Source organism: Xiphophorus couchianus, chromosome 12 (genome assembly GCF_001444195.1).
Source record: "Xiphophorus couchianus chromosome 12, X_couchianus-1.0, whole genome shotgun sequence".
Classification (NCBI taxonomy): Eukaryota; Metazoa; Chordata; class Actinopteri; order Cyprinodontiformes; family Poeciliidae; genus Xiphophorus; species Xiphophorus couchianus.
The window spans coordinates 5,563,906-5,581,387 of record NC_040239.1 but is presented as its reverse complement, the minus strand read 5'-3'; the positions used below and the strand labels follow the sequence as shown (position 1 = coordinate 5,581,387).

The 17,482-nt window shown below is 37.5% G+C and overlaps 1 protein-coding gene across 1 annotated transcript in view; it reads left to right on the top strand.

Moving 5' to 3' along the window:
• The first annotated feature begins 327 nt into the window (after positions 1-327).
• srrm4 (serine/arginine repetitive matrix 4) overlaps positions 328-17,482 on the top strand; it is a 57,660-nt gene continuing 40,505 nt past the window's right edge. The window contains exon 1 of the mRNA XM_028033624.1: positions 328-1,211. Within this exon, the coding sequence (XP_027889425.1) occupies positions 994-1,211 (218 nt within the window). The 5' untranslated portion in view covers positions 328-993. The remainder of the gene's footprint in view (positions 1,212-17,482) is intronic.

Below are 17,482 nucleotides of genomic sequence, written 5' to 3'. Positions count from 1 at the left end.
GGACTTTGTTGTAATTTTAGAGATTCTGTTGAATTTTTTCTGTCTTCTTGTGGTATTCATGGTTTTATGTGATCTGATATAAGCACTTTTTTATTAAACATTGATTTAGAGTTTTTTAAATAAGAGGAAGAAGTAAGAAGGAGGAGAATTAGAAGACAATTAAAGAAACAGACAGGGATGCATGGAAGTAAGGATGAGAGGTAAACCTAATTCCAAAACTAACAGACAAGAACAACACACCCACATTACACACAGAGGTGTCCCTCTACCCCAGAGTCCAGCCCCACTTTTGACGTCACCAGCGCAGAGATACAAAACAAGCTTTTTCACAGTTCAGCTCCTCACTCAGCTCTCATTCACGCACCCGCTCACACACTCTTCAAACTCACACACAGACCTTCCTACAGACACGCTTGCCTCAAACCTGCTCAGCTGCTGTGGGTGGGAGTACAATCAAAACACAGCTTCTGACCAAGAAAACTCCTGTCTCCTTCTGACTGAGCCACGCTTCTCCATCTGTAGGACGGGAGTGCTTCACACTGTGTAAAGCTTCCGACAGTGGCAATAGAAAGAAGGAAGCTCCCCGGACTCCCCGACCCGGACCCCATCCCAAATAGAGCAGCAGATGTGACTGAGAAGGAGAGGCGGAGAGAGAAACACAATCTGCCCCGCTCCCCGTCCCGTCTTCAAGAACAATACCCTGCCTTCAGCTGGAGAGGGTCAGCTTTTGTCCTTCTCCCCAGGCTGCAGCTCAACTGAAGAGCAGACAGACGCGCTGACACGTTGACCGGCTGCAGCGAAGAGGAGAGGACTCGGCAAAGCAGCCCGCTGCACTCCACTTGCTTTGATTCAGTACTTGGACAGTTCCCGAGCAACAACTGGAGAGAGCGTGTGAGAGTGTTTTCAGCAGACTGTGGGGCGTCTGGCTCATGAGGGACTAAAGATCACATCTCACTTGCAGATCAAAAAAGACAAAAAAAAACCAACCTTGAGATGCAGACACCATTTTCACTCAAGCTCAACCTCAGTGGTCTCAGTGGTCCTTCTCCGACCCTGGGATCGGAGGGAAGCACCGCAACTGGCAGCTTCCTGCAGCTGGGAGAGAAGCAGCTCTTTGAGAAGTTTTGGAAAGGGACTTTTAAGGCTGTGGCCACACCGAGACCGGAGAGCGTTATTGTGGCGAGCATCACCGCCCGCCGCAGGGTGACCGGGTGAGTTCTCTAAAATGTTCACACATGTTGAACTTACTTTGGTAGTTTAGAAAGAAACTCGAGCAGGAAATAACTGTTATGTCTTCAAGGATATCTGGGTGTTTAACACATCATGAAAATGATCGTATTACAAATTCAAACTGAACGTATGCTACATCTCACTGGGGAGGTCGACATGTTTTGAATTTTAAATGCATTTCCTCTTTTGGATGGTTTTAATTTTTGTTAGTTTTCACACAAAAATGCACTTTCTCTTTTAGAATACAACTCAACATAAACATGCTTGTTGACATTTGGAGTAAATGTAACAGTGGTCATGAATTACAGATAAACAATATGTTGCAAATATTATCTTTGCTTTATGAATCTGCATAAAAGGACTATTTTGAGCACAATGTGTTTTTGCCCAGTCTATTTGGCTAAAGATTCATGTGTCATGAATTCGAGTTGTAAGTGCATATAATATATTTTGCCTGGTGCGTGGAGTCTCTTCATGCACCCTGACATATGATAGTAAAGTGTACAGAGAGAGTTGGATCAAGATGTCAGAGGTCTGACGAAATGTGGATTGATCACAACTATAACTTCACCCTCACATGATATCCTAATGCTGCACAAACACATTATGTGTACAAATCCATTAGGTATTTTGAAAACCTCCAGGAATTATAGCCCTTTACATGTGTTGAATGTTTTAAATTGTGCTATCAGTAAAGACTTTTTCAGCATAAATGTATAAAAAGGGGTTTTATTGTGATATGATGTCAGTTTGATTCTATTTAAGTGGTCAGTATGACACGATAAAAGCATTTTATAAGTTCCGTCCATTCACATTAAGAAATCTAACCAGTCTTATTTAAACAGGCAGTATTGTGTGTTTAAATAACCCTTTTGAGCTTTACATCATGTTATAATTTTATTCCCTTATCTAAAACATACCTGAAGTGTTGTTCTTTCATGCATGTTTGAGAAATCCTTTAATCTCTCATGACAACAGTTCAGGTGTGCAACACGCCTGGGTGGACCTACCGCCGCCTTCGAAACTCCTCAACACTGCAAGCTTCCAAACTTCCGCCTCGTAAAGCTTCCCTCCCCTGTGACTCCTCCACTTTGCTCCTGCAGACTAGTTAGCAGCTTTTAGCAAACATCTTCTGAGCTCATCATTCTAGCTAATTCTCAGTGAATTGCTGATAACAGTGTTAAAGGGTTCATAGAGGAGTGGTGTTGTGATGACTTCCTGAATGCAGTGTCAGAAAAAGCAAGAGTCTCTTAAAGAAACCAAGACCCAATTTCAAGGCACTAAGTTACAAAACCAAATTTCTTTTAAGTCATATTTGATTTTTATAATAACAGAAGGTAAAATAGTTACTTGATTGTGCATTAAAATGACACCATATGACTGGAAAACATATTTCATTTTTAACGTCTGAAACTTGAACAAGTCTAGTTTTTAGTATTTTACACAGCAGGCATCTTCTTAGTTTTCTTCTGTACCCCGTGTTGGCAAACGCCCCAAACACATATCTGTTTAAAGGTCATGTGACAGCATCGTCCTGCCTCTGATGTCAGACCCGTTCCTCCTCTCCTCTGTGTCATGGCTTTGCCTGAGTCTCTGTTGAAGCAGCAACCCGTCACGTGTGTGCTGTGACGGTTAGCTGTAGTACAGCAGCCGTTTGAGGTGGAACGAGGACAAACATTTCAAACTCTTTTTCTGATCATCCTCTTTTTTCGTGTCTACATTAAACTATTTACCTTTTTTTGTCAGAAGCTGTTCTGCAGCCTCTATGTTTACCTGATTTCTCATCTCTGACAGCTGTTTCTCTCCCTGTGCTAGCGCATAAAAAGAGATTCTACTCATAAATATTTTAAATGAGTGTTAAAATATTTGAACAGGCTTACTTATATATACATACAAATCTAGTAAATGCCTGCCTGGTTGACCTTTAAATGGTTTTGACACTCTATCAACTTCCCCTTATGTGAAATTAGCTATGTTGATGAGGATTAGAATGGCCCATTTCATCTGACATCGGCACAGGCAGTGGAAAGGCACAGTGAACCAAATAATGGGTCTTTAATAGCTTCTGTTACCGCAGGAGCATACCGCTGCACATGGCTTGGTTTGAAAAGATTTTATTAGCTTTTTGGATTAGAGTTAAAAGTACTTTTTATTCCTAGAATGCGACTGAACATGTCAGGCCTCCAATCAGACCGAATAGATGCACATCTTTGACTCCAGTCTGGAACAAATTGAAGTCTAGTTTAGGAAATTTGCAAAAAAACAAACAAAACAGAAAGAAAGAAAGCAAAGTAATGTGACTCGCTAGCGTGAACTGAGCAGCCTTTTCTCAAATAGCCCGAGGTTCTGGAGCTTTGCCATACTGTCTCTTCAAGTTCAGCCTCTCTTGGAAGAAATCTCTCCTCCAGTCGCTTCGCCCCACCACTGTTTCTGTCCGGGTGACAGTGACGATGATGGCAGCGTGGCAGGCAAGAGCAAACATCCCCAGAGAGCACATAAAATGTTGCTAACTTTCCTGGACAGCTCGTAAAAGACAAGAGGAGTGTCCCTGTGGTCCAACATTTGTCTCAGAGAAGGAGAGGCAGAAGGACCTCTGGGTGATGTAGATCGTAAATAATGACTAAAAAGTAAAAACAAAACACAGAGATTATGGACAGAGGCATTCTGCCTCCCTCCCCTGCTACACTGTTGATTTTTTGCGCAGGCACAGAGAGCGACTTGGGAATGCTTAGACAATCAGAATGCATGGCCTTAGGCTCGCTCCTCTGCCTTCTGCTTTCCAAGAGGAAGCATTATTATTCACTGTGGAGAACTGAGGGGTGACGAGCAAATGCACTGAAATCGAGAGGGCATTATGTACAACAAGCAGAGACGGAAAGAAAAGAGAAGGAGACAGAGAAAGAAGCCACAGGGGGACGCTTCATGTTCAATCAGCATGAGTTCTTTTCTCCCTGCGCTGTCCTCACCTCTGCTTTCCGCTCCACTCCTTTTCTGTGCTCCTGAAATGAAACGCTGGAGGGACCCGATGGCCACAGTGGACTAATTAGAGTTTGCTGTCGTCCCCCGTGGCCCCCCTGCCTCTTCCCTTGGAGTCCCACAGAGAAGAGGAGGAGTCTGCTGGGCTTGTGCAGCAGGTTGGGCTTGCTGTCCTTCATGGGCACTTCTCGTTCAGATTCCTGGAGCTCGGGTGCAAATGTCAGCGAGTGCGTTTGTGTGCAACCATGCACGTCTGCTGCGTCTGAGACGTTTTCCAGCAATTGAGCGTGTTTTAAATGAGGGCTTTCAGTGTGGATGTATGGTGAGAGCGTGCGGCTGCTCCGGTGGTGGGGCTTCGTCCAACTCTGTGGCAGATGGCAGGCATGAGTGTCTGCAAAAGGAAGCGGTGGTGTGTGTGTGTGTGTGTACAATGTTGGAGGGGGGTATTCAGACTTCTTACCTCAGCAGATGCTACTTTAATGAGGAAGAGGGGGAGAAGTGGTTGGAGGGGCTTGTCGAATGACAGCACCAGAGGGAGGATAAGGCAGGCCGGACGGAATAGCAGGAACACTTTTGAGTGGAGAGCAAAGCAATCCAGCTGCAGCCTCGTCATTGACTACAAGTTCTGAATACAGCTGAAGGATTAATCATCTGCTGAGATATGCCGCCATGATATGGAGAATATCTGTATTTTGTTTTAGCCTTATTTTTATACATGTTTGGATTAACAGGTCAGCATCAGCCATTGTAAATGAATTTGCATCTTAGGAAAAATATTTTAAAATGATTTTGACTGTAAAGTGCATCTTTCAGCCACCGTACCTCGGCTCCCCCTTCTTGCTCACATGCTACTTTATTGATGGTCTATTTCTTATCCTTATCAAGACTGCATTGTTTGCCAATGAAATTCAAAGTCTTTTGACATTTGCAGCATCAATGCTGAAAGGCACAATACAAGCAAATGCAGACAAACTGTTCTCAGAGCGGGGACAAATGAGTACAAGAAATCGAGTCTGAAAACATGAAGCAGAGGCAGTCAGAGCTCCTCCAGAGATGAGGCATCTCTGCCTTTCTTGATCTCCCTGTGAGAAAGACAAACATGATTTAGTGGCGGATGAGGGGTCTGTCTACCGTAACTCTCCTCTCTGCTTGTTTTTCTCCTCTCTTCAGCACTAAGCACTTCTGCCCAACATGTCTCCCTCTATGTATTTCTCCCGGTTTCATTTCACTGCGTGTTAACTGGCCCTTCCTGTGTCCGTGTCGTATTACTCTGGGTAATACGGACAATGACTGACTGCTGAAGCATTCCCACTAAAGAGCGCGAGATGATGCCAACTCCCCGGGAAGCGGTTGTACTTATCAACAAAGTGGATTCATATGTCATACTGATTTCCCAATCCATTAGAATCCCACCACTGTTGTTGACTCAACACCCGATGCAGCACTCATGTTTATTTTATGGCACTTTTCATTCTGTATATGAGGGAATAAAACAAATGCTAATTGGGAGGGTGCATCAATAATATGAAAAAGAAAATGAAATGGATAATAGTTTTATTTTAATAGAAAAAACTGTTAAAGTAATTTTGCAGAATGGAAACAAATGTGCACTAACAGAGTAAATTGAGAAATACAAATGATCCCTCCTTGGTTTTGCAAATGGACATTGAGAAAAATTGTATGCAAAATGTACAAACAGAAATAATAATAATAAAAACAATGGTTCATTTTTCTATGTTTTTGCCTTATGATGGATTGGCAAAGTGTCCAGAGTGTATCCACGTCCCAACATGGCAAGGATAAATAGGTATTGAAGTTCAGTGTGTGTGTTTTGATGAAGGGTGTAAAATATTAAGTGCTATTGCGTAAGAACAGAATAAGTCACTTTTTTTTGTCTTTTATCTTTTGTACTCATTGATTGATTAAACCTTCTCAGATTAAAAGTTCAATGATATATACATAATGTATGAGTCACTCCGAGTGACTCATACATCTTTCTGTCAGTAGCACTTAACAAAAATAAATACATTTGGTAATTATAACTGATCTAAAATAAGGAGATATTTCCTCTGATTTATCTTCAGACAGTGAGAAAAAATGTCTTTTTATTTGGTGTATATATAATTATGATTTCATCTGTATGTCGTTAGCTAAAGAAACAAAAGATGGAAACTCATGACTGCCTGTCATTTTAACACATCCAGTAAGTGTTGACAGCTACCTGCAGAGGAAATTCAGTCAGAATAAAACCAAAGTTAGCAGTGACAAATACTGCCACCCAGCACATTTCATCTGGCCAATTAAACCATTTCACAAGAGGTAAAGCAAAATACACAATAGTATCATTAACAAACCCTTAAACTGGCAGACAGAGCTGCAGCATATTAATGGCAAAGACATTCACTGGCTCAGAGTGACTGTAATACATCACTGGAAGAGAGTTTGAATGAGATATTGATGAACGCCAACAACTAAACGATTACTTGAAAAAGTTATTTTTCTGGCTGTTGAAGCTCACGTTGACATTTCCAGATTTCAATCTAATCCTCTGAAAGTTGCTGGCTGGGAGAAATGAGTTTGGCTTTACTGACACACCGATTGATTTTGGCAGGCATTACGTTGCTGCAGCGCTAACTTTGAAGAGATGTTTCTCAGCTGTTTTAGCAAAATGAGTCTGATGTTTGTGATTAAAAGCAATGAGCCCGTTGGAACGGAGGGCTTTAAAATCCCTTTGATTTGCATTTTGCCAATCTTTCTTTTTTTGTTTTCATCTGCAGAATGTAGGGCAATCCTGTTTGTTTGGGTTTTAGAATTAGAGACTGGAACTGCTCTGAATCTAGTGGTTAATCGTCTGTCTTTCTGTGTGCAACCTTTGCAAAGAACTACGTGTTACAAGCAAAGATTGACGAGGGGAGAATTTAGCAAATATAAAGCTATTTAGATGTGTATATCTTTTGTAAAACACATCAATATTTAATTTAGGGATATTTTAAATTGGTGCATGTGTATAGTGACACATATTATGGGAGGGAATTGGAATTTAGTGTGATAATTCCTCCAGAAAATCAAAGCAGAGAGTTGAGTTTAAACCCTTTCCTTCAAACATCAGCTCAAAGCTGCTGTGAAATTCTCCCTCAAGGAGAACATATTTCCCTTTCTATGGTTCACTTCAGCGTGTGAGGAAAACTGAACGACACGCAGCCTGGTGGCACGTGTGCCGCTTATCATCCTGAAGAGTGCATCTTCATTTGGGATGTTTTGTGTAGTCTGAGTGTATTTTCTTTCTGAAGGGATTCTAATAGATCAGTGGCAGTTTTAATGTACAATGAACTTTTAACCAATCGATGATATAGTCCCCTAAAATCTGACGCAACCAGAAGCAATGTAAGGTGGCCAACCTTTCAGTCGACGGTGTTGATTGGCTCTCAGTCATATTCAATAAATTAGAAAATGTTTTCTGGTGAGGCTCATTTGTAATATTAAAAGTAACTTTTGAAAATAACAACCCTTAAACTGGTATTAAGCATACTTTTCATTAGTCACCCATTTTTAATTGGTCTGTGGTATTATTGTAACTTAAATGTAATGTTTTCATTAACAGTAAGCGTAAAATCATCATAATTAAGTTAGTCTACATCATGTAATAGTTAGTTAGTGTAATGTGTAAAATAAATTGACTTTTCAATAATAATTTAATTAATGGTTCTCAGTGCAGGACACTTTTGAGAAGTGTCCTGTGGGGAAAGTAGTTTGCATCAATCAGTCGTAGTCTAATGTTGGTGATGCTGACGATGCATAAAGGCAGTTTTTTTTTTTTTATCTGCAGTATGAAAGGTTTTGTGATTTTTGCATTTTTTGTCTATAAGAACTCCAGGTGTTTGCAGCTTTATGGATCTACACCTGCTGCACTCACTTTGAGCTGAAATGTGGGCTGTTGACATTTGAAAAGACTTGAGGCATTCACCTCCATTAACATAGTAAATGAAGTTGATGGATTGCAACATGTGTTTTCAATGCAGACTGCAAAAATATTTACAAGCTGAAGTAAAAAGGAGGATTCTGAAAATTTCTGAGGAGTAAAGTTTATCTGCAATAAGTGAACTCTTTTAAGTTCCTTGGTTAATATAGCTTAAATTTCAAAGATGTTGATTTGAATTTTTACAGAAACTGACAATAATTCTTCATTTTATTGTTCATTTTGTGTTTTGTGAAAATACTAGCAAATGCTGGCTCAGAATAAAATGAATCAACATGCTTCAACTGCATCCAGACCTATAAAAGGTTACATTTACGTCTATACTTATGCGTTGCAACGAAATCAAATCCCAACATATTAGACAAAATTGGCTTCAATTATTTTTGTGTACCTTCCTACACACAATAATACACAAAATGCACTGCATAAGAAATACTGGAGTTTCATGTAGCTGACATTGGTATAGATAAAATAGCTACATTTTTTTCAGATCTGTGTTTTTCTTAAGTAGAAATGGTTGCAGTATTGGTATAAAAGTTAGAGAAAGCAAAAAGGGAAGAAAGGTAAAAAAAAAAAAAGACAGGATGCTGTGTAGCCAAAATGATTACATTTTTTACTTGATGTTACATTCCTGTCCAAAAATATGAATCATCTGAAGTTTTACCAAATGCAACAAAATCATACTCTATGTAGATTCAAATCCATGACTGGAAAGAGAGAAAACCTGTTGACTGGTGTCCAAATTAAATCTCACAGACAGGCAGACATGACCAATTCTTAATGTTTTTATTTATAGTGGGTCTAAAGGAGGAAGGCTCACTGATTACATCCTATTTGATGTTCACAAAGCAGAGATTTCCAAGATAAAAATAAAGCGTGAGACAGCTTTCATCTTAACTGCTTGTCGTTTTTGCCTGCAGCATTGAGACAGCAAGAGAAACAACAACAAATGTAAATCGGATATGTGTAAAAAAATGTGCCCGTTCACTGAAAAATATTTTTTTCTCCCTTTCTGTTCAGGATGAAGTGACTTTATGACTTTCAATTTAAAATTAATATAGCTCAGTATAACATAGTTCAAGCTCTCTGTGGGTTTTTCTCTTCTCACTGCTCTCACAATGTGTTTTAAATGTGTTAAAGCGTTATGATAAGACCACTTGTACCACTATTGTAATACTTTGACTAGTTTATGTCTCGATTAGTTTTTTGGCAGTGAAGTTTAATAAATGAAAATGATTATCAAGTGGATTCATGCTGCTCAGCTTATCCATACATGAATCCCAATGTGACTGATAGAAAATGACTAAGCTGACTTTTTTTTATGTTGAAAACATTCGGATGTATTATTTTTAAAACCATATTTTGCTGCTTATTTGAGTTTAAGCCCTGAAGTCCTATAGTCAGAATGCTGATAATAAAACACTGCACCGCCATTTATCCATTGTTACCCACAGAATTTAAATATAATAAAACTACTTCTGTTAAAGTAAAAGAAGAGCCCAAATGATAAACATTCACCATGTGTGTGATTTGTCAACTTCCTTTCTCTTTATCTGATTTAATTAGTAATTTTAGGCTCAACTTTTCAATCTTTGTGGTACCATGACAAACCTAAATATAGTTCATTTAAATCTTTTATAGTTAAAAACTCTGACTCATGTTAAATGCATTTTAACTTCAATATAAAATGTATTGTGTGCTTTTAAAAACCTGCATTGTGAATATGTAGAATGTTTTATTCTTAGCTCAGGCTAGGTTTTGGGATTTGTTTAAATTATTGAAGGACAGAAACTATGCACTATGTATAGGCATGAAGAACGTAGAGTTAGAAGAAGACATCAGTAAAGCCTTGATTCTCTGTATTAATTCAATTCAATTCTTATTGGTTTGTTAGTATTTATCAGTTGCTGTTTTTGTTGGCTGCCATCTTTGTTAAGATTCAATATATCTGCCCAAGATTAGTCCTTACTTCACTAGTGAGTGTTCAGATTTGTTGAGCTTATTGTTTTGCTTTATAATTATAAAAGTCTTAGATGGACATCATGTTGGATGCATTATAAATACACATTCCTGGGATGGAAAATGGTAAATTTTTCTCTTTAAGCAGGCAATAAAAATCAAAGCATTAGCTTTAAGTTTTCTTCTTTCAGCCACGTTTGTCTTTTTCTTCAGTTTTATTTTCTTTTTTAACCAAGTTGGCTTCTTTCTAACTGGACCCCTACAGCAGTCGTAGTATTCATTATTAAAATGGAAACTTATCAAAGTCAACTCCTCATCACTTAAATTAAATCATTTCAAGGCTGAGCGACTCTCACGTCTCAGCCTCCTCCTCCATTTTTCATTTTCGCTTCTTGGCCATCCTCATTTCGGGAAGACGATCTGCCATTCATTTCAAATTGCCACCATTTGCATAACTGATGCCAGGGTGAAGGGACGCACTGTAGATTCCCCAAATTCAATCGACGACGGTAGCACAGGGATTTATTGGCCCGATGCTTTTGTTTCATTTTTCTGTGCTTCATTCTCACCTTTGCTGTCACCGCTTCTTCTTCAGAGGTGAATGTCTAGTGAAAAACAGCTTTGCATTATTTTGAATTTTCTGTTATCATTGGATCAGAGGAGTTGGTTGAATTAGAATCTTTACTTTTTTCAGCTGCACGTCATGCTGCAAAATTAAGATAGTTGATGATAAATAATAGTTTCTGCTACTTGTAGGACAAGAACAACATCTTCCTACTGGTTTCATTGCTTGTGAAAAGATTTTGATGTGGTGGAGAGACACAGTCTCACAGACTGTGGGGCAAATGTCAGAGTGAATCATTAGTTTTGAAGTTCCAGACTAGAGATGTTCACAAGTAATTTTGTTCAAGTCAAGTTTACATATTCTGAAACCAGATAGATGCAGTGCTGTCTGCCAAAAGTTAAACATTTTATTTGTTATATTTATGTCGGATTCATTTGACCATTTATAAAGTACAATCGAACATGTATCACAGTTTTTATTAACTGCTTTGAGGTATTTTAAATGAATAAAATGTAAAATTTGGCATTCTAAACTGTTTAAAGAAACTTATTAGAAATTTCTACAAGTATCAAACAGGAATTGCTTTTATTTTGATGAATGGTCAGTGCCTTTGTAATGATGTAGTTGTAACAGTTATGGGCTAGGCAGCTAACTGCGGCTACATAAGCAGCATCGGAAGAGTGGCCTTTTAAAAAGCCTGAGGTGTGAAAAAACACAGGAGGCAGTGCTTTTAGTTTTGGTGAATATATATTAAGTGATTTGAATACAAAAAACATACAATTACAATAACACAATGAGACACATGAGAATTGACTCAGAATAAATTGATTTCCAAATCATAAAGTCCATAGTCCATTTCTAGCTCGCCATCTTTCGATCCAGATGAGGATCTAATCCGACAGGTGGAAAAAAAAAACCCGACCTAAAAGGTCAGAAAACCCATTAAGTGTTTTATCAGAAACAAATATAATACAAAGGAAATAATTATTAAATTTAAACATCCAGTTTATGCATACTAAATGCAAATGCAATAATTAGATTCCTAATAATTAAACAAACATTTCAATCAGGTTAAACTAACCATAATTTAAATGAAACAAAACTATCATATTTCAACTAATCAATTTAAAATTAAAGTGCTAAAATTAAAGTGCACTTCCAAAATATCAATCAAGAAAAATAAAATAAATTAATTGTCAAATACTCAAGCAGAGAGAGGGAAGGAAAATAAATGAATAAATAAATAAATAAATAAATAAATATACTGCGCAATATCAATTTAAGTGTAGCTACATTGTGTTCTGATCAATTTTATCTTAAACTTCAGTGCCTCAGCATCAATGTAAAGGTGTCAAAATACGCACAAAATTCAGCAACAAGTTACCTTTTTGAAGAGAGTGGGGCGTACTTAGCCACAATCAGCACTGACAGAATCCTGGTGACGGTCCAGGTAAGCAATGCCAGTGATTCTAATAAAACAAAGCTCCAATGAGCAATCGAGCAGAAGTACCACATAGAAAAAATAACACTGTTAATAAATAACAAACTCACCCAGGAATCAAATCAATATGTTAAAAGATTTTTTGAGGAATTCCTGAGGAAGACGCCAACAGCAAGCCACAATCACAGAGGAACAGGTGAGGATCTTTTACTGCGCACTGGAGGCGTGGCTTTAAATAAGTTAGCAGCGTTCGGGCAACACAGGAAGTGGGCCCGCAAAAATAAAAGTCCTTTACTGATTGCGGGTTACATAGTGAATGCTTGTTAATGTTGGTGTTTAAACTGATAAATGAGGTTTAAACTCTCCACTACATTACCATCCACATTATTCCTACAACCAATGAGGCTTTGAGAGAATTATGCATATGACTTTCAGAGCAGCAGTTTTACATCTAAAAAAAAGACTTTTTGTTACAGTTGGCGATGAAAATACTGGTATGGCACAGACCAATGAATTATTACAAATTATAAAACACAAATATGTCTTACATACCTAAACCTAAAACTATGCCAGATCTGCTTCAGCACAATTTGGTGTACTGATTTTCCTCTCTGGGCTTTTTTTGACTAAATAAAAAACAAACATGTGTGGCTTTTTGTGGTTGCTTCAAATTTAGACGTCTTTAACCTATTAAAAGTCCACTGATGACAGCAATAAAATTATAATGCCAGTAGAAAGATTAGTAGAAGCATTTAAAAACAGCCTAAAGAGACCAGATGAATCATAATAGCATGAGCACATTGGGAAATGACTGCAATTTTTTGTGCATTTTGAAGCTACCAATAATCTGTTTTGACAAAGCTGACCTATAGAACCAGAGAACCCAAAATTAGAAACCAGTCATAGCTTATTAACACTAGTGTATTACACACTATGTTGTTTTACTTTGTCAGTTTGTCAGAGTACAAATTGGTCCACAAAAGACAAGTAATGAGTCAGGAATCGAGCTAATGAGCTTCCTAAATGACAGAAAGCTGAGTTAAAGTGAAGAAGTTGGACTAGCTTGGAGAGTTACAGTCACTGTTTTGGATTGCATAACTCTGAAGAGAAAATGACAACACAGAAACAGTAGAAAGCTTTTGAAAGTGTCCATTTATTAGGTATTTATAGAAGCTATGGGGTCTTAGCTTAGTTTGGAAACTTCACCAAAGAATTTTGATGCTCAAGTGCCACTAAGGATGACTCTGAATGAAGATGAATAATAACAAGTAATTAATACTTTGTCGTTTCATATGTATCGTTATTATACAGAAAAGTAAAACAATTTACATTGTCTCAAAAATATCAAAATAGTGTCTTCTTTAAGATGGAGACACTTGGGAGGACAATTGAATCTCAGTTTTAATGTTTACTGCTTGTTTCAAAATTTCTTACTATAAGTGAGTTTGACTTGAAACTTGACTGTCAACTCTTGAGACTCAAGCAGCAGGAAAAGTTTCCTTAGAAATGAAGGACACCTTGATCAGCTGTGTCTGTTCTTCATCTTATTAGTAAGATCTTATAATGTTACAGTTTAAAATTTTAAACCGCAACTGCTTTTAATTTAATCAGTAGGTGCTAGACAAGGTTTAAAAACGTCTATCCTTTTATGGTGATGATTTTTCCAATAATAAACAACCTGCATTTGACTTTGACAAGAATCTGGGGACTTTTTGTTGTGAATAAACCATGTTCATGTTATGAATTTAAATAATGGGAAATACACCCATAAATCCATTTCGATAGACCACAATTAGACTTGCTGTCAAATAAATCCGTCTCTTTTGTCAAAGAAATCTGTATAACGATCAAAATATATTGAGTCAAAGATGCTGCCATATTGAGGTCAATACTGTGGTTAAGGATTCACTTGTAACGTAGAAATGCAAAGGGTAGAGACAACTTCCAAAACCCTGTTCATCATGTGGCACTTTCCAGTGTGACTGTTATTCCTGATGACATTCCTGTAGCCGTCCAAATAAAACTCGTAAGGACAAAAAAAGAGATGACAGGTTTGTCGCTGCTTCCCAACTACGAGGGCATGCTGAGGGCATGGGGGCATGGAAGGGTGTAAAATCAAAAATCTGCTTTCCTTCTACAACAATACATAAAAATGTGCAGATGTGTTCCTCTTTGGCTTGATGTACTTTTTACTAAATTAATATTAATGTTTCTGTTATTTTGGGTTCTGTAAAAAGTCAATTGTATTCCAAATAATGGGCTTATATTGTTGACTAATCAATGATATTCATCACTGTTAGTAAGGATGACTTTATACGTACACCATTTAAAATTAAGGCCAGAGCCTGTGTGTAAATAAATGATTTACAAATGGTGGTATCTAGAGCTGTATTTTAATTTGAAGCCTTCTAACCCAACGCTATTTGAAAGACAGACAGCCACAGTATTTCATGTAGTACAAACATTTGAATAAACTGCCACTGAGTCTGGCCAAATTTCACCATGAGTTTGTCAGTTGTTTAAGATGTTTTTTGTCTTCTGTCATGTCCCTTCAAAATATTACCAAAAAAACAGCAAGACTGTTCCAAAGGTCTTGTCATGAGGCGGTGTGGTGAGGGTGGTGAGGCAGACGCTGTAGACCCAGATGAGATGAATAATGGAAGTTTTAATGATGAAAATAGGGTCAGAAATCCAAAAACCTGGCAGCACAGTTGAGCAGAAGGCTAGGCCTCAGCACTGGTAGCAACAGGCTACATGAATGGACAACCTACAGTGACAACGACAAGGACCCGACAGCGACGCAGACACACAGGTGGCATTAAATACACGGGAGGGTAATCACAGAAACGAGACACACCTGGGAACAATTAAGGGGAAGACAGGACAACGAAGAGACTCAAGGACAAGGAAAACTCTAAATGAATACACAGACAACACATAACATGACAGGTCTTGCAGTTTGTTCAAACACAACTTAGGAAAGTCAGGTCATGCTGCCGAGGTCACTTGTGACTCTTTGCAACCTTTTCAAGCAAGCCACACTTGTTGGACTATAATGCACTTTTAAAACAATTCCTGTAACTCTTTTGAATGTTTTATACTCTTTAGCCAATGGGTTAAAGATTTGAAATATTTATGAACAACAACAGTTTGTATAAATACTTCAGATTTGTATAAATCTGAAATACTTCAGTGTTTCATAAATATTTCAAATCTTTAACCAATGGGTTAAAGATTTGAAATATTTATGAACAACACCAGTTTGTATAAATGTCATGTTTGCAGCTAAAGTGGCTAGACTTTGTTTTTCACAAAATACTTCAGCATTTTGATTTTGTTGAGTACATAATGACACATATCAGTATGTCGGTAGTTTTCCATCCTGTTCCTTCATGTTTTCAATGCATCTCCGCTCCGGCACACCTGATTCTAATGATTGCATTACTTTCTCAGCATGCCATCCAGTTCTGCAGGCTCCTATTTGTTTGTGTGAGACAGCAGGGAAAAACCTAACGCATGCGAAATTGTGGGTCATGTGGACTAAGAAAAACTGCTTTGGATGATTTGTTCTTGCTCACTGTAAATTGTACTACATAACTCCAAGACCTTATAAGTGTCATGTAATTTGACAATATGTCATAACAAGTAAAACTTCAAACTTGATTTAAGTTGTATTTTATTTTTAGACGACTGCATTGAACACGTCAGGAGATTTGAAAACTGTAGAGCTCATAAGTGGATGAATGATTTTATAGATCCAATTTAACAAATGTATTGCTTATTATTGTGCCAGTTTGCTCTGATTTTTTATTAATACCTCTATGACATTATTTATATATAGCCAAAGGTGCACTAAACATTAATTAGAAAATATTAACGCTTACACTCATTGTTGCTTTAGTGTTAAGATTATGTCACCACTTTCTTTACCTGGAGATCTTTAGAGACAGAAAGATGATGATGGAGGCTGACTGAGAGTTTTTTTTTTAGTTTTCAACTTAATGTTTTTTTTTCACTTTGAGACCTTTTGAAGTGAGTCTTATTTTGCAGAAGAAGACTGCCTTGTATTCATGGAGTGTAATAAGCCATAGGAAGCCAAAATAAATCCCATTCCGGTTCTGATAGATTTTCTCTGTCATGCAAAGTTCAAACTTAAATCCATACGACGATTCTGACGAGTTTTGAGAAGTTTATAGCAACAGACTATTGTTTGTCAAATGATGTTTTTTTATTATTATTAATAATAGTATTATTGTTTTTGTTGTTTTGTTTGAAATCTCACAATTTAAATAAGCATTTTCAAAGAACCATGCGATAAAATCATAAATAAAAATCTCCACTTTTTACAGATTTATTTCCTCTTGTAGCATGAATTAGCCTTTGGCCAGTCCTTGAATGTTAAGCATAAAAAAGTAAAAAAATATGCCATCCTCAGAAGGACTGCCTCATAAAAATACAATGGACGCAGAGCTTCTCCTCTAATTAAAATTATCTCACAGGGATCGGGGTGATCTGAGGATATTCTAATTAAAAGAAACATAATTGATGTCTCTGGTATATGAGCTAATTTCAGTGGCTTTCCATCACGATTGATAGAAGAGGGGGGACATTGAGTTTTGCATTGATAAAAGTATCGGTTATCTCTCTGCTCCTGATTCATTTTGAAAACATGAAAGCCTCTCAGATAGCCACATAATTAAACAGCTATTTTGGGGCATTCAATTTAAACTTGCGTTTGGTTGTGCCCTTGTAGAGGCCCTAAAATTGCTTTGTCTCAGCGCTGTCTTTGACTGTGACGACCGTTTAAGGAAATCTAGTCACAGTGGAACAGCAGATCTCACTGAAATGAGCAACTCAGAATTAATGATTTGCCTTTGATCCGGCCTGGCCAATGGAGGAGTACCTTTTGTCCTGGAATAAACGACTTCCTCATGCTGCGGATGATTTATGAATTATTAAGACTATGCAAAAAGTCTGACTGACTGACATGACTTCTTTAACACTTTCCGAAGAATTCAAAGGCTTAAAATACAAAAAAAATTCTGAACACTGGATAAAAATAATCATGAGGTTTTATAAAGAACATCCGCCTAGTTTGGTTGTCTTCTACGATAACCCTTATCTGTACTTGGATTCATTTTCAGAGTTTGTACTCCAAAACAGCTCACACTTATCATAATTTACTTACATTTATCGTACATATAAATGTTACATAAATCTTTGTATTTAACTGCAATTCAATTGTTCTTTTTAATTTGGAGGAACAATTTAGCAAGTTCAATAAATTATAAAAATGAGAATTTGCTGCACAAGCTAATTCTTGTGCAGCAAATGA